Genomic DNA, 20,364 nt, shown 5'->3' on the forward strand with positions numbered 1-20,364 from the left:
GGGGGTGTCGGCCAGGGCTGGGTCTGTGGAAGCTCGGCGGCAGACCCCAAGCGACAGGAAGGAACGGTGGGACAGACAGCGCATGATGATTCCCTCAGCAAGAAAAAGCAATCAAACTTAAGAAAAAGGGGAGAAAGGGGGCACACGGCACAGGAAACAGTCTAGGGACGAAGCAAACTCGCGCAGCAACGCGGGCGCCCAGGAAAAGCCCCGCGACAGGCAGGGCATCCCCTGGTGTGGGGCCGCCAGGCTGGGCAGGGAGAGGGCACCCGCCCTGGGCACCGGCTGTCGGGAGCCACACACACATACAGCATCAACGTCAAATCGTGCCGACGGGTATTCAGCTTTTAGAATCAATCTACAGATAAAGTAGAGAAGCTGGAACGGAACATGTTTTAAAGGAGTGGCAGAGGAGGAAGAGCTGGCCGGACTGGGAGGTGCGATGGAGATGACGGGCAGGAGCGCTGTAGCCTCACCCCCCCCCCCCCCGACCCCGCAGTTGGGGAGCTGGGAGACGCTGCCCAGAGCTGACCCAGTAAGACACAGAGTTTAAATATGTAGTTTTCAAAGGTAAACAGTCCACAAGAGGAATGAAAGATGCTATTCCTGTCAAAAATGGGTCTGGGAGTGAGGGGAACAGGAGCCAAACCCTCACCTACAACACAGCAAGTCCTTGCTGGGCAGGTCTGCGCCCGAAAATGAAGACAGGGGCCTGAGAAGTCGCTCAGCACGCGGAGCGCCCCCGCCCCGGTGGGGAGCAGGACCGGCGCCGGCTGGAGGAAGACAGCTCTCCGCAGGCACGGCCGGATGTCAGAATTCCAAAGCTCATGCACGTACAATTTTGATTCAATAACTTAATGGACTTTTTAAATAAAAACATCAAAGTCAAGTTTATTACTCTAACATTAACTGTATATATTAGTCCTCGCCCACTGTTAATATTTATCCACTGTTAAGCTTCTATAGTATTTTATTATAATGTAATTTCTAGACCAACAGAGGGGAATTTTATATTTCAGTTGTCATTTAAAGTTATATATCATAGCCCTGGCAGGTTTGGCTCCGCGGTTAGAGCGTCGGCCTACGGTCCAGAGAGGCCCGGGGTTCGGTTCCCGCTAAGGGCACGTACTTCGGTTGCAGTTTGTCCCCAGTCCTGGTTGGTCGTGTGGGTGGTAGCCACTCGATGTGTCCCTTCACATCGATGTTTCTGTCTCTCTCTTCCTCCCTCCTGCTCTATCTGAATAAAAAACAATGGAAAAATGTCCTCAGGTGAGGATAAAAAAAATAATTTTAAAAAATAGTTATATATCATAATTCACTTAATCTAAAGGATAGAATTTTCTCAGAGTTTTATGTCATTGGAATCAGGATGGATTCACATAATTAATTAGCTTTTCTTTCTGGCACATAAATTACCATGATGTCTTAAAATCAGTGGTGTCTCAGGTCTGATAAAACAGGAGAACTGCAGGATGCTGCACGTCGGGCATCTCCCCAGCGTCACAGATGAAGTCACAGGTGGCTCCACCTTCCTGTCCCTCTGCCCTTCCCACATTAGCTCCAGCCACACGCTGGTCTCCGGAGTCTCTGTGGACGCCGTGGGGCCGTGGGACCGTGGGACCAGCTGCGCGCTGGCTGGGGCGCCCCACCCCCTGGACCACTCCTCCACGGCTCCTTCAGGTCACGAGGTCTCAGCCTAAAGGTCACGCCCTGCACAAGCTTGTTGGCCACCAAACGGAAGCAGCTCTACTGCCCAGAAACAGCTCCTATCGTGTTACCCAGCGTTCCTCTCACCAAAGCCTTACCCTGCTCTTTCCCCACGTCCCTTCCTCCCTGAAGCCAAGTTCCGGGAGAGCAGAGATCTCGCCGGCCTCCCCCAGCACCACACCCCAGCCCTGGAGGCGCCTGGCCCGGAGCTCGCTTGCTTGTGTCCAGGATGAATACTTCAGAAAACAATCACTAGTCACTTGCTGAGTAACTATGTTTCAAATTTATAAATAATATCGTCTCCTTTTTCTATGGAAATGAATCTCATATGTTTAAATTATTTTGTTAGGAAGATCCATTTCTGATTGCTCTTCAGTTAAATATGATTTTAGACATATACTGACATATACCAATCCTGGAATAATTTCCATAGCATGAAACAATTCATACCATTGTTAATTTATCCGTACATATTCAAATCCACCTGCTTAAGAAGAAATAGTATCTCTCCCAAAGAAAAGATGACGTTAAAAGTACTATTTGTACTTATAATTTTATTTCCCACAGTCCAGTTCAAAGGATGAATTGAAATAAAGTTTGTCGGATATTGTAGAACATCAAACAAGGATAATGACTAACTTACCGTCAATTTAATACCTGCATTTCACATATATGACAAAAGGACAAAGTAAGAAGGCTGAAATCCTAAAAAAAGTGTATTCGCTTTTTTTTAATTCAAAAGTCCAAGATTCTTTGGGAAGTTATACAAGACTGTTTTCCAGTCAGATCATAATTTCCACAATTTCTATAGTAACCATAAATTCAAAGGTTCCTGCTCTCCCCACCCCCATCACTTTTGGCACCTATGTGTGAAATGTCACTTCTGGAAAATGGGGGGAAATGTGAACACTGGGCTTTGACGACAGCACCCCTTCCCTGACGGAAGATCTCCTGACTGCCGAAGTTAGAATACGGACTCAAGGAAGATGAACAATCTCTCACCCATAAGAGTCTTTTTCTAACTAAGTGTATGGCTGTCTCAGAAAAATAAAATGACAGAAACAGCAGCCAGTTCTCAGAGGTAAAGGAGCAATGGCTTATCCTTCCCAACTTCTCCCGATTTCAATTCAGAGTTACGAGCCACTGCAGGCAGGCCGCGGGACGTCTGGCTCGGTGGTCTCAGAATGCGGCGCGCTCACCGCGTTCCCCAGAACTCTCCTCGCCTCAGGAGCCCTCCGTGCCCACACGCACACACCTTCTCAGGACACAATGTGTGGGTTACGAGTGGAGACGAGGAGCATAACCATAGGACTAGCAATTAGGAAAGCATTTAGCAAAAGAATTTGTTTTTAATCTATGAGAAAAGTGCACCATTGATAAAGTATGCCCCTCTTGAGTCCTCATCCAGGCCATTAAAAAGAAGTCCTCCCCAAAACCAGGGCGCCACAGGAGGAAACAGCCAACAAGACAGCATTGGCCAATGTTTCAATGCAAAGAACACAACTTTCATTTCTCATAGGTGAGAAGGGTTTATGAGCTTGGTATTGACCTGTCTGGCCCAACTCAAATCGACTTGTTAGCAGCGCTTCAACCCCCGGGCACTAAGTCTGCGCCGTGTGTCGTGGGGCTGAACGGGTTTTCTGAGCGCTACTGTGAAGCCGACAAGGGCTGGGGAAGTCGTACCCCAGCCCTCCTCCCAACACCTAATAAAATAAAATGTTTTCATTTCAAGACAAAAGGTGCTAATGCTGTGAAACGGGGTGGGGGGATAGGATGCTGCCAGTCCTCTTTCGTGTTAATTAACAGTGGACTGTCCTGCCGCCAGCACTGCACACGTGGTCAAACGTCCGGAGGGAGGGAGGGGACGGAGGAGGAAGGGGCCTCCGAACCTCCTGACCAGGGCTGGTCCACTGCAAGGTCGAGGACTTATTTCTTCTGCCACCGACTCACAGTATTGCCCCATTTGAAGTCTGCGTGGATGAGGTTGGGTGAGCAGGGAGAACACCAAGAAGCGGGCTACAGTCTCTCTGAACGACCCCGTCCCTCGTGCAGCGGACTGCACCGCCCCCGTGGCATTCACAGTAAGCAACATCTTTCTTTAAAACTTTTCTTGTTCTTGCTGCTTTTCTTGCCATTCTTGTCCTTGTTCTCTGACATCTTCTTTGCTCTGATTTCTCTCATTAGATCAAAGAACACCTGGGGCGAGGAGGAAGGGGTGAAAAGAGAAGGAAGGAAAAAGCCATTAATGGTTTTAGGAAGCAACCCGACTAAACACAAAGCCATACTCATTCTTATAAACCACATGCCACCAAAACAAAATGTCTACAGCACATAATAATTAACATTAAAAACATATTCTAATTCATCAAAGACCATCTCGGCCCATATCACACAACTGGCCAAACTAAGGACAGAAGCATCATATTGTTACTGCCATTCAACAGCTTATTTCAAAATAAAACCTTTTCTTCTGATAAGCACAGTGAAGGATGGAACAGCACAGAACAGACTTACCACAGTTTGTAAAGTAACAGATACTGAGAGTGACAAGAGTAATCGGACTTTCTAGCATTGCCAACCACCAGAAAAGGAACATAATGTAAGTGCCTGTACCTAATTTAATCCTTGCGAGTGATAGCACTGTACTCAGCTAGATGTTAATAGGAAAGGAGCACAGGGAAGGCCAGACATCACAGGTGTGTCGCGGGCAGCTTCACCCTCCCCAGGGAATCACCGGCCCAGTCCCTGCAGATCACTGGGGGCAGGGGTCCAATAAAAGGGGGCCAAATGCATGTGCAGTGAAGTCGAGGTGACACAGGGAAGGTACGTGCCTGTCAGTCACACCTGGGAACAGAGATCATGGCCTAGAGAAGGTGGGGCCCCTGCAAGTCCATGAAAATTTGGGAATAAATAATCACAAAGCAAAGGAGTTCAGTCTCTTGTGTGACTCTCCGTGCTCTTGGCTCCCTGGTTCCTTTGGCTTTGCTCCTGCCTGTGCTTCCTCCATAGCCTGTGGCCCCATGCACCCCACAGGCGATGGACTGGTGGACTGCGGTGGGGAGCACAAACTAGGCTACCTGACCCTGAACTGAACTATATCCCAATATGGAGCCCAAACTCTGGGCAATGGCTTTGATCCTGGCTTTGCTGAAGCCACAGCTACACTTCTATGGTCAGGCAGAGGGAATGGGACCTTGAAACTCAGATATAATTCCACAGAAATAAAGCTTTCCACGATTTCTCATCCTCTCGTGTGAGTCATCACGAGAGGCCCACTCCCACCAGCAACCGGTGGGGGCCGAGCAGCCCACCCTCCACTCCTTGCAGTGTGAGTTGAAAGGAACTTTATCTGGACTGATGAGACTTGTCCTTTGAATGCCAGTGTGCCATTTAGATACAGACTATCACTTGTCACAACAGCTTGGGTTTTGCCCTCTGCTCCCAGCAAAAGTACTGCTTATACCCAAGCAGACAAATAAGCCCCCAAAAGAAACATTTGTGATTTCTCCTAGAGGGCGATGGGCAAAGGGGGGACTGGGTGTGGGCTTTTATCTTTGGTCGCTCACACAAGCCACAAGCTCCCGTGTCCTCACAGGCACGCCTGCACCCGGGGAGCAAGGCCGGCTCGAGATGGGACCGGGAGCATTTCACCAGCTCGGGGCACAGAAGGACTCCCTCCAAACTGGAGCAGGCTGATGTGAGCACCCCTTTTCTGCAGCTTCTCGGGAAAGCACCCCTCCCCTAGCAGCAGCAGCGAAGAGCTTCCAGTGTTACAGGTTTTCCTTTTTGTTCTAACAAAAGGCAGGAGGAGGGGAATGGAGTGTGGCCAACTGAAAATGATGACAAATTTGTTCATCAGCTGATCTTATCAACAACCTCCTTTCCTGTAAATTGTTTACTGATGAATACAATGCTGCCAGTCAGACATTTCTGCTGGTTCTGGTCTGGCAGGTCCAGCTGGTCCGGTGGAGGAAGGAGAGATGACCGCCACTGTGCAACAGCCCTGGCCCAACGTAAGCGCCGGGGCAACAAGGCCAAGAACAGGCGGCTGAGAGTGAACACACTCCACGCTGCAGACGCCGGCAGACGCCGACGGCGCAGGTGCTGGCAGAGGGCTTCTCGGGCAGCTGCGCCAGCACAGCCCTGGGAACACCAGCGCCCCCGGCACCCCTCACGCTGAAGCGGAACTCGGTCCCGATCTCGCCCTCTTCGGGTTAGAAGTACGGGAGAGTTTCATCTGTCAGAAGGAGGGACGCAACAGCGATGGGGGCAGCTGCTGCTGCTGCGGGCAGGCGCGGCCACCGCCCGCGGCCACGGTGAGCTGGATCTCACGACAGCGAGAGCTGACAGCAGGCGACGGCGCAGGGAAGGTTGTCACTTTAGCTCTGTAACAACACTGTGAACCTACATTTTTTAAAAGGCCTAACAATAGCCATCACTGGTAGGTGAATTTTCAATTTGTCATTGTTCATGATCAACCATTTCACTAGCTTCAGAGATTTGAAAGAGAAAGTATGCTGAACCTAGGTAAGGAACAGAAAAATCCCTGGAGAGGTGACTCCTGCGGGCAAATGCTATTCAGAGGCTCAGTGATAAAGACAGAGCCTTGGCTGTGCCTGTGGAAGGCCAGGTGGAAAGAATAAATCGAACTGCCCTGGCCGGGTGCTCAGTGGTTAGAGCGTCGGCCCACGGACCAGTCTCATGTTCAATTCTGGTCAAGGGCATGTACCTTGGTTGCAGTTCAATCCCTGGCCCTGGTCAGGGTTGTGCAGGTGGCAACCAGTCGATGTGTGTGTGTGTGTGTGTGTGTGTGTGTGTCTCCCTCCCACTGTCTGAAAATCCAATAGAAAAAATATCCTCAAGTGAGGACTAAAAACTAAAAGAAGAAAAAATCTAACCAATAACTCAAAGTGAGCAAATGAGCACACACGAGTTTCTCTGGGGAGCCCCGAGCCGACAGAGCCCGCCCTGGAAGGAGGACGGGAGCACGAGGACGCTGCACAGAAGCCTCACTGCACATCGGGAATGTTCCACGACTCAGAGCGAACAGGAAGCCAATTTCCCACAGGCTGCCGGAACGAGCTGAGCGCCTACGGCATCCCAGCCGTCATCACGGACGGCCTGGACGACGTGGTACGCGCACTGTTACCTGGACCAGCTGTGCTCCATGCGCCCTTCCGGCACAGTCTTCACGAACCAAGGCTCATCTAGCACATTCCCAGGGCTGAGCCAACATCAGCTGACTCACACAGCTCATGACAAAGTGAAGGACTCAGTTGTTTTAAAACCAGGATCAAACCCTCCCAGCTTCTCATTGTAACAACACAGACATCTGGAAAAATGCCTAGTTTCCATAAATGGTTCCCTTAAAACCAAACAGATGAAACATCTGGGTCTGCTGTTTCTCAAGTCTGTTCCCGAGACGACAGCGCACCTTGTCCACGTTGGCCCGCGTCTTGGCGGAGGTCTCCACGTACTGCACGCCCCACTCCTCCGCCTTGCTCCGCGCCTCCTCCACCGGCACCTGCCTCCGCTCCTCCAAGTCCGACTTGTTTCCCACCACAAGCAATGGAATTTTATCTTCTTCAGCCTTAACGCGGAGGATCTGTTCCCTGAGGCATTACAGAAAAAAGGAAGCCAACTAGAATGAGACGCTTTCCACGGGCAGAGCTGCTATGCTTACGGCAGGTCCCAAGGACACATTCGTTAGAGCCTGTCATAGTTAGATAAGGGTTTTCAAAGTCTGGCTCTGAGAACGACCTGAAGTGCCCCTCACGGATGACGCTGTCTGGGCCCCACGCTGCCCAACAGAAGCAATGTCTGCTGGGGAGCCCAGGAGTCGCATTTCAACAGGGTCCCCAATTTATGGTGAGGTTAAAGAAGAAATATATACCATGGGGACCTCTAGGATAAAAACAAGCTGAAAGTAGTATCTTCAGCTCTGGCCAGTTTGGCTCAGTGGTAGAGCGTCAGCCTGCAAACCAAAGACTTGTGGGTTCGATTCCAGTCAAGGGCGTACCTCGGTTGCGGTTCATCCCCAGCCCTGGTCGGGGTCGGGTGGGAGGCAACCAGTTGATATGTCCCTCTCATGTCGATGTTTCTCTCCCTCCCTCCCTCCCATTCTATCTGAAGATAAAATAGAAAAATATCCCCAGGTACGGATTAAAAAAAAAAGTATCTTCAGACATAAAATTATTAATAATCCCCCTGGAGATCATGAAATCAATTCAGGGTCACAACCAGTCGGAGGGAGCCTCTCGCAGTGAAGTCAGTATGCTCTGTGAAGCTTCTGTTGTGATTCCGTCCGTGTGTGTGCCCCTGCCTCCCCCACCCTCCCCGCCCCCACCCCACCGCAGTCCCATGTAGACACAGTGAATGTTACAGGCCACAGAGTGGGACAGTTATGTGAGGCAGAAATTATATTTAATGTGCATTATTTTTCCACACAAAGAAAAAAAAAAAGAAATACTCAAGGTCCATAAAAAACTACCTCAAAAACAACTTTTCTAAATAAGCTGTTACTTATATTAAATTTTACCTCTACTGAAAATAATCAGCTATGTAAAGTTATTCATCAAGTATGTAAAGACATCAACTATCCCCCTGCACTGCGCTGCCCGTGCAAACCACCTCCCCACTCGGTCCTCCCAGGGGCCCTTCTCAACGATCCCCCTGCACTGCGCTGCCCGTGCGAACCACCTCCCCACTCGGTCCTCCCAGGGGCCCTTTTCAACACACTGTGCGGAGACTCCTGCTGATTTGTATGTGATACACAATAACATTTTATAATAAAAATATTTTTTAAGTTTTCCACATAGTCAACTGAAGTACCAGATATCAAATCTTTTAAGAAAAATGAAAAGGAAAAAAAGTCAGATGCTTGGAAATTGCCATCCCCCACATACCGACAGGGGTCAAAGAGCACTCTACATTTAGAAGTTGTGTGAACAATATAAACTACGAACAAAAAAAAAACTGATAGCTTTCTGGCTCTTTAATCTTGCACAGGCAAATAAAATTACCTCATTAATAAACATATTGATTCAAAAACAGAAGTACCAAAACCTATTTCTCTAGTTTATAGAATATGTCCAGGGAAAATTTCAAGATAGACTATATTAACATTGGTTTTATGTTGGGGTCTTACAATCTGGAAGATACAGAAATGCCACGTGTTAAAACTGTGAACAGGCATAAAGTAAAATGCCTGAGTGTAACCACGACGACTCAGAGGACCCTGAGCCCCATGCCGTAAGAACGTGGGCAGCTCCGAGACGGGCATCTACATGTCAAAGCTCAGGTCAGCCCTGGCCGGTTTGGCTCAGCGGTTAGAGCGTCGGCCTGGTCCAGAGAGACCCGGGTTCGGTTCCCGCTAAGGGCACGAACCTCGGTTGTAGTTTGTCCCCGGCCCCGGTTGGGTCGTGCAGGAGGCAGACTACTCAATGTGTCCCTTGCACGTCTATGTCTCTCTCTCTTACTCTCTCCCTCCCACTCTGTCTGAACTAAAAATAGAAAAATGTCCTCAAGTGAGAATTAAAAACAAAAGCTCAGGCCAGAAGCACCACCTGCCCTCCTTCTAAGGACCCTCTTCTCGAGCAGCAACCAAGCCCTCTCCCAAGTAAGATGAGACTGCCCCAACTGTCTGAGAGTAAACAAACAGTGAGCATGAGCATGTGTGAGTGTGAGTGTGTGTGAGTGAGCATGTGTGAGTGAGTGTGAGCGTGTGAGCATGAGTGTAAAAGCATGTGTGTGTGAGCATATGTGAGAGTGTGAGCGTGTGTGTGAGCATGTGTATGAGCACGCATGTGTGAGCATATGTGAGAGTGTGAGCGTGTGTGAGAGTGTGTGAGCGTGCGTGTGAGCATGTGTGAGTGTGTGTGTGAGCGTGTGTGTGAGCGTGTGTGTGGGTGAGAGTGTGTGTGAGTGTGTGTGTGTGTGTGTGTGGTAATCCAGAGAAGACAGGACTAGGGTGGCAAGGGCGGCGCCACCTATTCTCTGGAGACGACTCCCCTATGCCCAGCGTTTCCTTTGGGCAAGTCAGAGCGACAGGAGAGGACAGGGCTCAGAGAGGAAAGAACAGCAGCAGCGTGTGCGTCTGTCCTGCTTTACGGTGAGGCGCATGAAGGCAGGGTTCTGCAGCTGCCGACAGCCATGACTCCCATACAGAACCCTCAAGGGACGGCAGGAAAGCAACCGGACTTCTCACGCGGAGACCGAGTCACCTGATGGACAGCACACACGCCATAGGTCCAGAGACCTGAGACAGCCTGCGCGTCCTCCCTGACCCCTCCCACCCCCTCGGCTGCCGAGGCTGCCTGGCTCACTCGTGCTCCCTTCCAAATCTTGGGGGGATACTTGGCTTCCTCATTTTCATCTTAATTTCTGACCAGATTTGCTAAAAGATGAAAAAACTTACTGTGCTTTTCTTTCTTTCTTTTTTTAATCCTCACCCAAGGATATTTTTCTATTTATCTTCAGATAGGGAGGGAGAGAGAGGGAGAGAGAGAAACATCGACATGAGAGAGACACATCGACTGGTTGCCAGGAACAAACCGCAACCGAGGGACGTGCCCTTGGCCGGAATCGAACCCGTGACTCATTGGTCCATGGGCCGACGCGCTACCCCTGAGCCAAACCGGCCAGGACGCTTTTCTTTCTTTTTTTAGTTCCCTGTCAGACTCTAGGAAGGGCATGGGGTAAAGAAAACAATACCCTTCCCATTAGAATTCCCATAAGAATTATGCCTAATGGCTCACTATCTCCTCGTAACAAAATTAACTAAGGTACCTTGACCATCTTTTCAAATGCATTACAGTAGTGACTATTCCACCCGTGCTGGAAGGACCATGTGACCACAGAGCCGGTCTGGGCTACAACACAGCGAAGGGGGGCCAAGTCCCTGCCCTTAAGGAATTCACGTCTAAGCACCCCGAGCCGGGTGAGCGGCGGGGCCACGGCAGGTCTGCCTGATTCTGAAGGCGCGCTCGCTCCTCAGCTCCGGGGTCCTCCGGGGCAGCCACACCCCCTCTGCTCACCACTCTCCCGCCTCAAAACAGATCGAACTTGTCCTTTTCTAGCAAACATAGAAAAGAGATACATTTGCTCTTATCAAACACCATGTCTCAGGATTTATATGAAAACGAAGCGGCAGGTTCTTGAACGTACAGAATGGCTTTGTCCCTCTCAGGGACAACAGACTCAGAAGATAATTTATATTTAGAAACTATTATAAAACAGGGAAGTGCAAAGAGATGGTAACAAATAGTGAACTATAATGTGCCAAGGTACAAAGAGCCCCAGAAAATTATTTAGAGGGATTCTTCCTAAGCCCCACTGCCATGCTGAACCCCGAATTCCCGACGCCCACCTGAACTCGGCCGTGGCCGCGAACGACTCGTGCTCCGTGATGGAGAAGACCAGGAGGAAGCCCTCCCCGCTGCGGAAGTAGTTGTCGCGGATGGCCGCGTAGTCCTCCTGCCCCGCCGTGTCCAGAATGTCGATCTGCACTTCCTCTCCGTCGAGAACCACCTTCTTTCTGTAACTGTCAGCTTTGGTAGGTTCATAGTCTTCTACAAACTGAGGAAACGACATCATCGGTGATTAACAAAGTTTTAAGGGAAATAAAATCTGCCAAAAAAGACATGTTGCCCTGGCTGGTGTGGCTCAGTGGTGGGAGTGTCAGCCACGCACCAAACAGCGGTGGGCTTGATTCCGGTCAGGGGCATGTACCTGGGATACAGGTTCAATGCCCAGCCCCGGTCAGGGTCGTACAGGAGGCAACCAGTCGATGTGTCTCTCCCACATCAATGTCTGTCTGTCTGTCTCTCTCTCTCTCTCCCACCCACTCTCCTCCCTCCTTTCCACTCTATCTAAAAACCAGTGGAAAAATATCCTCAGGTGAGAATAAAAACAAAATTTAAAACAGTGCTCTTTGGCATAACATACAATAAACCAAGACAAATGACAAGTATTTGAAGCCCTTATCACAAGGAGCTATATATGAACAGTTCCCACAAAAAGAAAGGAGAAAAAAAGATCAACAATCCAATGGGGAAAAGTGGCAATAAACATAAACAATTCACAGAAAAGTAAATACATATGATGTTAAACCTATGAAAAGACGTTCAACCTCACTGGTAAAGAAAACAAAAATTGTAACTACACTGAGGTACCAGCTCTCACCTACAAGCATGGCAAAACTGCCAGAGCCCACAATGCACTGGGAGAGGCATCCTTGCACACTCAGTGAAGGACAGAGCCCAATCCCGATGGACCAACACGCTAGCATCTCACAGAACTAGAGAAGTGCTCATGTTCTGTCCCCCCAGCTGCTTCTATAGGACCTGACCTACAGAACACCTGCACAGCAACACTCCAGCGTTCACTGCGGCACTGTGTGTCACAGCACAGGGTGAAACGCCACTCAGATGCCCAGCAATAGGCACCCACATAATGGAATACTATGCAACTGTGAAAAATAAGGAAGAAAATTATGTACTGATATATAAAGATAATCAGAATGACCCTGGCCGGTTTGGCTCAGCAGTTAGAATGTTGGCCCGTGGACCGACAAGTCATGGGTTCGATTCCGGTCAAGGGCACGTACCTTGTCTCCAGCCCTGGTCGGAGTCATGCGGAAACAACCAGTTGATGTGTCTCTCTCATGTCCATGTTTCTCTCTCTCCCTCTCTCTCCTTCCCTCCCACTCTATCTGAAGATAAATAGAAAAACATCCTCGGGTGAGGAGTAAAAAAAAGATAATCAGAATATAACAATCTACCTTTTGCACAAGGGAAGTAGGGAAATAAAAAAATAATAAGTATAGCCCAGCTGGTGTGGCTCAGTGGTTGAGCAAAGACCCATGTACCAAGATGTCGCCAGTTCAATTCCCGGTCAGGGCACATGCCCAGGTTGTGGGCCAAATCCCCAGTGGGGGGCATGCAGGAGGCAGCCAATTGATGTTCTCTCTCATTGGTGTTTCTATCTCTTTCTCCCTCTCCCTTCCTCTCTCTCTAAAATCAATAAAGAAAAAAAAGAGGTACATAATATACACATGTATAAAATACATGTATATTATGTGTGTGTACATATCTCTTAATGTGTATGTGTGTATGTACCAAACAAAAGAATAAAAATTTTAAAGCTTTTAAACAGAAAAATTGAAGCTAAATGAACCTAAATGAATATTAAATGGTTAATATAGTCACAGAGTGAAAGAATTCAAGAGCCTTTGGAACAGATATTTTAATAGAATGCATCCCACTAAAAGAGACTAATGACAAAAAATATCAAAGAAATGTTAAGAAACACCCCTCAGTGTTGGTAATACTTAGTAATAACGAAATTAATTCTTCAAAGCTATTTTATTTATATTGTATTACACATCGAATAAGTAATTGTCTAAATGATGCCAGATTCAAGCTATTCAGAAAAAAAGTAAATTAATGAGAGTACTGTACTATTAAAATTAAACTAGAGCTGGTTTAACTGGATATCCACACACTAAACAATGAATCTGGACCCCACTTTACATCACATACAAAAACTAACTCAAAATGGGGCAAAGACCTAATGTAAGAGTCAAGACTATAAACTCTTAGAAGAAAACATAGGTGTAAATCTGTATGAAAAATGCGTTCTTAGATATGACACCAAAAACACAAGCAGTGAAAGAAAAAAATGGGATTCATCAAAATTTAAAACGTTCATGCTTTAAAGGACGCCATCAAGAAAGGAAAAGATAACCAACAGATGGAAAAAAATATCTGTGAGTCATATTTCTAAAAAAAGGCTTGTATCCAGACTATATAAAGAACTCTTAAAACTCAACAATGAGCCCTGGTTGGTTTGGCTCAGTGGTTGGAGCGTCGGCCTGCGGTCCAGAGAGACCCGGGTTAAGTTCCCGCTAAGGGCACCTACCTTGGCTGCAGTTTGTCCCCAGCCCTGGTTGGGTCGTGTGGGTGGCAGCCACTCGATGTGTCCCTTTCACATCGATGCTTCTCTCTCTCTCTCTCTCTTCCTCTCTCTCCCTCCCACTCTATCTGAACAAAAAAATGGAAAAATGTCCTTAGGTGAGGATAAAAAAAAAAAAATAGGCTAAGTGCTTAAATAGATATTACTCCAAAGCAGATATACAAATGGCCAAGAAGCACATGAAAAGGTGCTCTAAATCATTAATCATTAGGAAAATGCAAATCAAAACCACAATGGAGTGCCCTGGACAGTGTGCTCAGTGGTTAGGGCATCGGCCTGCACACCACAGGGTCTCAGATTGGATTCCCAGCCAAGGGCATGTACCTGAGGCTGGATCCCTGGCCCTAGTCGGCGTGTTCGGGAGGCAACCAATCGATGTGTCTCTTTCACATTGATGTTCCTCTTTCTCTCCCCTTCCCTCCCTCCATCCCTTCCACTCTCTCTAAAAATCAATGGAAAAATATCCTCAGGCAAGGATTTAAAAAACCACAATGAGATATCACTTCACAACTACTAGGGTGCTATAAGAAAGTCGGCAATAACAGTGCTGATGAGAATGTGGAGAAACTGGGACTCTCAAACACTCCTGGTGGGAATAATACCAAGGCCCCGCTGCTGTGGAAAGCAGTTCTGCAGTTCCCAAAAAGTTATACATAGAGTTAACATATGACCAGCCAACTCCTTGCCTAGATTTTCACCCAAGCGAATTTAAGACATATGTGTACACAAAGATTTATATACACAAGTGTACACAGCAACAGTATCATAGTAGCCAAAAAGTAGACACAATACAAATGCCTGTCAATTGATGAATGAATATCCAGATACTGGAATACTATTCAGTCATAAAAAGGAATGAAGGACTGATTCATGCCACCACATGGTGAACCCTGACAAATTATGGTAAGTGGAAGAAACCAGACACAAATGGTCACATATTATATGATTCCATTCCCATACAATGTCCAGAATAGGAAATCCATAAACCAGAGCGCTGCCAGGGCCGGGGGAGGGGCAGGCGGGGAAGGCCTGCTCCAGGAGCAGTGGGCAGAGGGGCGAGGAAGTGCACCGAGTGGGGAAGCCTGCACGTCTGTGCGACTCTACACGGATGGATGTCATGGTGTGTGAACTGCAGCTTAATAAAACTTTAACTTAAATTGTTAAAGATTTAAAAATTGAATTGAAAATATCAAAACGAACCTATGGGCCCTTTGAAAAAAACTCTTGAAAAGAGCCCTGCATTGCCAATTAGAAGCTACCAGTTCAAATGATTTTAAATCTAAAAATAAAAATACTACAAGATTTTTAATGTGGGTTCTCTCATATTCATCCTAATAATTATCTTAAAATACAGAAAATGTAAACATTTGCCTATGCTTCACAACAGTGTCCTTCTTGTAGGGACTTCCAAAAAGACAAGCACATGCCCAGCCTGGCTCCCACCCACGCCGCCATCAGAGCAAATCCCCGATACCTCCGTGAGGCACCTCAGCGCGCCTCTGAGCTTCCAAGGCGAACCCCTCTCCACTGGCGCTCGCACACTGCGTCAGATTGTCCCAACACGACCGCGCACCTCTGTGCTAGGGACGTGTGCTTATTATTAGAACGCTAGATTACAACCTCGATGTTTACATTTTCCACAGGAACAGGAAATCCCCAGTCACAGTATCTGCTAGGATGAATCACACCACTGGCCTTGCAGGGCTGTGCAATTCCGTTCCAGATGCCCAGGGCACACTCCTCCAGACGAACTTCACTCCCCCTCTGCACGGAGCGGACCCGTCGAAGCTGCCTCTGCCCAGACGAACTTCACACTCACCTCTCTGCACGGAGCGGGCCCCTTCTGCCCAGGTGAACCTCACACTCAGCCCTCTGCACTGAGCGGGCCCCCTCTGCCCAGACGAACCTCACACTCAGCCCTCTGCACTGAGCGGGCCCCCTCTGCCCAGGTGAACTACCCACTCAGCCCTCTGCACTGAGCGGGCCCCCTCTGCCCAGGTGAACCTCACACTCACCCCTCTGCACGGAGCTGGCCCCCTCTGCCCAGGTGAACCTCACACTCAGCCCTCTGCACTGAGCGGGCCCCCTCTGCCCAGGTGAACCTCACACTCAGCCCTCTGCACTGAGCGGGCCCCCTCTGCCCAGGTGAACCTCACACTCGGCCCTCTGCACTGAGCGGGCCCCCTCTGCCCAGGTGAACTACCCACTCAGCCCTCTGCACTGAGCGGGCCCCCTCTGCCCAGGTGAACCTCACACTCAGCCCTCTGCACTGAGCGGGCCCCCTCTGCCCAGGTGAACCTCACACTCGGCCCTCTGCACTGAGCGGGCCCCCTCTGCCCAGGTGAACTACCCACTCAGCCCTCTGCACTGAGCGGGCCCCCTCTGCCCAGGTGAACCTCACACTCACCCCTCTGCACGGAGCTGGCCCCCTCTGCCCAGGTGAACCTCACACTCAGCCCTCTGCACTGAGCGGGCCCCCTCTGCCCAGGTGAACCTCACACTCAGCCCTCTGCACTGAGCGGGCCCCCTCTGCCCAGGTGAACCTCACACTCGGCCCTCTGCACGGAGCGGGCCCCCTCTGCCCAGGTGAACTACCCACTCAGCCCTCTGCACTGAGCGGGCCCCCTCTGCCCAGGTGAACCTCACACTCAGCCCTCTGCACTGAGCGGGCCCCCTCTGCCCAGGTGAACCTCACACTCGGCCCTCTGCACTGAGCGGGCCCCCTCTGCCCAGGTGAACTACCCACTCAGCCCTCTGCACTGAGCGGGCCCCCTCTGCCCAGGTGAACCTCACACTCAGCCCTCTGCACTGAGCGGGCCCCCTCTGCCCAGACGAACCTCACACTCACCCCTCTGCACTGAGCGGGCCCCCTCTGCCCAGGTGAACCTCACACTCAGCCCTCTGCACTGAGCGGGCCCCCTCTGCCCAGGTGAACTACCCACTCAGCCCTCTGCACTGAGCGGGCCCCCTCTGCCCAGGTGAACCTCACACTCAGCCCTCTGCACTGAGCGGGCCCCCTCTGCCCAGGTGAACCTCACACTCAGCCCTCTGCACTGAGCGGGCCCCCTCTGCCCAGGTGAACCTCACACTCAGCCCTCTGCACTGAGCGGGCCCCCTCTGCCCAGGTGAACTACCCACTCAGCCCTCTGCACTGAGCGGGCCCCCTCTGCCCAGGTGAACCTCACACTCGGCCCTCTGCACGGAGCGGGCCCCCTCTGCCCAGGTGAACTACCCACTCAGCCCTCTGCACGGAGCGGGCCCCCTCTGCCCAGGTGAACCTCACACTCAGCCCTCTGCACGGAGCGGGCCCCCTCTGCCCAGGTGAACCTCACACTCATCCCTCTGCACTGAGCGGGCCCCCTCTGCCCAGGTGAACCTCACACTCGGCCCTCTGCACTGAGCGGGCCCCCTCTGCCGAGGTGAACCTCACACTCGGCCCTCTGCACTGAGCGGGCCCCCTCTGCCCAGGTGAACCTCACACTCAGCCCTCTGCACGGAGCGGGCCCCTCTGCCCAGACGAACCTCACACTCAGCCCTCTGCACTGAGCGGGCCCCCTCTGCCCAGACGAACCTCACACTCAGCCCTCTGCACTGAGCGGGCCCCCTCTGCCCAGGTGAACCTCACACTCAGCCCTCTGCACTGAGCGAACCCGTCAAAGCTGCCTCTGCCCAGGTGAACCTCACACTCAGCCCTCTGCACTGAGCGGGCCCCCTCTGCCCAGGTGAACCTCACACTCAGCCCTCTGCACTGAGCGGGCCCCCTCTGCCCAGACGAACTTCACACTCATCCCTCTGCACTGAGCGGGCCCCCTCTGCCCAGGTGAACCTCACACTCAGCCCTCTGCACTGAGCGGGCCCCCTCTGCCCAGGTGAACCTCACACTCACCCCTCTGCACGGAGCTGGCCCCCTCTGCCCAGGTGAACCTCACACTCACCCCTCTGCACGGAGCTGGCCCCCTCTGCCCAGGTGAACCTCACACTCAGCCCTCTGCACGGAGCGGGCCCCCTCTGCCCAGGTGAACCTCACACTCAGCCCTCTGCACGGAGTGGGCCCCCTCTGCCCAGGTGAACCTCACACTCAGCCCTCTGCACGGAGTGGGCCCCCTCTGCCCAGGTGAACCTCACACTCACCCCTCTGCACGGAGCTGGCCCCCTCTGCCCAGGTGAACCTCACACTCACCCCTCTGCACGGAGCGGGCCCCCTCTGCCCAGGTGAACCTCACACTCAGCCCTCTGCACGGAGTGGGCCCCCTCTGCCCAGGTGAACCTCACACTCACCCCTCTACCCAGAGCGGGGCCCTCTGCCCAGGTGAACTCCCCACTCAGCCCTCTGCACTGAGCGGGCCCTGCCTAGGCTGCCTCTGACAGCCATTGAATGTCAGAAGTGGTTGCTGCCAAAGTCTCCCCAACACTAAGCTCGCCTCACCAGAAATGGCAAACAGCTTCAAATGTCTTCAAGAATGTCAGGCCAAGGAGAAAAAGGTTAATCTCCCTCTTATTTTTCTCAAAGTCAGAGCTTAGACAAAAATTTAAAAATCTGGGACTGTGGCTTCTTCCATAATCCAATCTTCATGGCAAGTCCACTATATAAGCTAACATTTCTTTTAGACTAAGGGTAAAGCACTGGACCAGTAACCAAGACTGAACGGTCCATCTGACGTGAGACCACTGGCACCCCAAGTATAGGGCTGTTTCCTCGTCTGTGCAATCAGGTTTGACCAGCGGGTCTCTCGGGCAGGAGCTACCACGCCGGGCTGTAGGTCAGAATTAGTGGAGGGCTTTATAAAAAGAAAGATTCCTAGCTCTCAACTCCAGAGATGTTATTCAGAAGATATTTTTTGAAAGATCTCCCAGGAGATGCTATCATCAGCTGGGTTTGGGAATCACTGCGAAGGTCTCTGCTACCACATTATGATTCGAGAACGAGACTGTCCGATATAGCAGCCACCAGGCACGTCTCCAGTCTCAGGAGCCACAGGTAGTGGGCGGCATAAAGAACAGTCATCATTGCAGCAGGTTCTGCTGGACAACACTGTTGCACAACTCAGTTAAAGACTTCCCCAAACACACATCACTTCATCTCTGTTCTCCCTGGCTCTGATTTATTTTACTGATTCTTCAATAACTGCTACCTTCTGGTCTTCAAATATGTTAGCCTGTGAGAAAAATAGCCTAATTTCAAACATAGCTTTCCTTTGTCTCTCTGAAGAAGCTAAAGAAAACATGGGATTCTTCTGTGTGCATCCTTCCCCTCTTGGCCATAGAGACAAACACACATCATAGAAACAAGAAATCCAGAGGAGGCTCCGGGTCCCCCGGGCGTGCAGCGTGCTGGCTCTGACCCCGGCCAGGGCTTCTCCTCGGGCTCTGTGGACGTGCTGGACGGGAGCGTTCTCTCCTGGGCGCTCAGATGTGAGGGGCCCCCACAGCCTCTCCTCGCTACGTGCCAGCAGTACCTGCCCCCAGGTGTGACGGCTGAAAATGTGTGATCTCACCAATCATCCATTCTTTAGGGGGCAAATCCCCTCCCTTCATCTCATTAACAAACTACGCCTCTAATCCTATCTTCTTTTTTTTTTTGGTTCATCCTCATGGGAGGATATTTTTTTAGAGAAAGTGGGAAGGAGAGAGGAGTGAAAGAGAGAAACATCGATGTGAGAGAAACACATTGATTAGGTGTTTCCTGCACACACCCATGGCCGGGGATCGAATCTGCAGCCCAAGTACGTGCCCTTGACTGGGAACCGAAGCAGAGGCCAGTGCTCTAACCACTAAGCAAACCAACCATATCTCCTTCATCTCAATTCCTCTCGTCATCCTCTCTTCCTCCCCAGTCTCTGTTACAAAAGAAAAGGAAGGAATTTTTCCTAAGCAAATCAGGTTAGTAAACAGAAACAGACTCAGACATCAAAACTTGCATCTCTTCTTTTATGCAAAATCTGTGGGTAAATTAAGCAGATTCTGCTAGATAGAAGATAAAGAAAAGCAAGCAAAAACAAAACTTTCTAACAAGACATAGCAAAATATGATCCAGGAAAGATCGAGGCTTTGGTGTGTTTATTCACTTTGGGCCCTTCTTTAAGAAAACACAAATTACACACATAATACTGGATAGACACGTGGATATCTAGGAGAAATCAAAATCCGTTACAGCCGGGCCGCTGTGGCTCAGCTGGCTGGGCGCTGGCTGCTTCCCGGTCAGGGCACGTGCCGGCTGCGGGCTCCACCCCCGGTAGGCGGTGTGCAGGAGGCAGCTCATGGATGTCTCACTCTCACACCGATGTTTTTCTCTCTTTCCTTCTTTTTTTTTTTTTTAATGTTTTCATTGATCTCAGAGAGAGAGTGGGAGAGGGAGAGACAGATAGATGTGAGATTACCCCATGATGAAATGTCCTCATATAAGAATCTGTCTTAAACAGACTTTCCTCTTGCCTTGAAGACACAGCGGCCATGCTATCAACACCACGGAGAGGCCCGGGAGCGGGGACCTCCGAGAGCCGCGCTCCCCCATCGTACCTTCCCAGCACCCCGGGAGGCTGGAGGAGGGCTTGAGCCTCAGCGGAGCTCACGGCTGCAGCCGGCACTGTGCCTGGGAGACCCTGCACGGGCCCCCGGCTAAGCTGTGCCACATTCCTGCCCCCCGCAAACTGCAGGTCACAGATGCAATGTTTAAGCTGCTGAATT

General features: G+C 50.6%; 1 protein-coding gene across 2 annotated transcripts in view; it reads right to left on the reverse strand.

Moving 5' to 3' along the window:
• Positions 1-2,273: 2,273 nt before the first annotated feature.
• The window catches only part of RALB (RAS like proto-oncogene B), a 50,334-nt gene continuing 32,243 nt past the window's right edge, over positions 2,274-20,364 (reverse strand). For both annotated transcript variants that reach the window (XM_036254496.1, XM_036254497.1), the window contains 3 exons: positions 11,075-11,283; positions 7,142-7,319; positions 2,274-3,903 (listed from right to left, as the gene is read on the reverse strand). In XM_036254496.1, the coding sequence (XP_036110389.1) occupies positions 3,784-3,903; positions 7,142-7,319; positions 11,075-11,283 (507 nt within the window). In that variant the 3' untranslated portion in view covers positions 2,274-3,783. The remainder of the gene's footprint in view (positions 3,904-7,141; positions 7,320-11,074; positions 11,284-20,364) is intronic.

The sequence above is a fragment of the Molossus molossus genome, unplaced genomic scaffold, assembly GCF_014108415.1.
Source record: "Molossus molossus isolate mMolMol1 unplaced genomic scaffold, mMolMol1.p scaffold_m16_p_11, whole genome shotgun sequence".
NCBI classification, from domain to species: domain Eukaryota; kingdom Metazoa; phylum Chordata; class Mammalia; order Chiroptera; family Molossidae; genus Molossus; species Molossus molossus.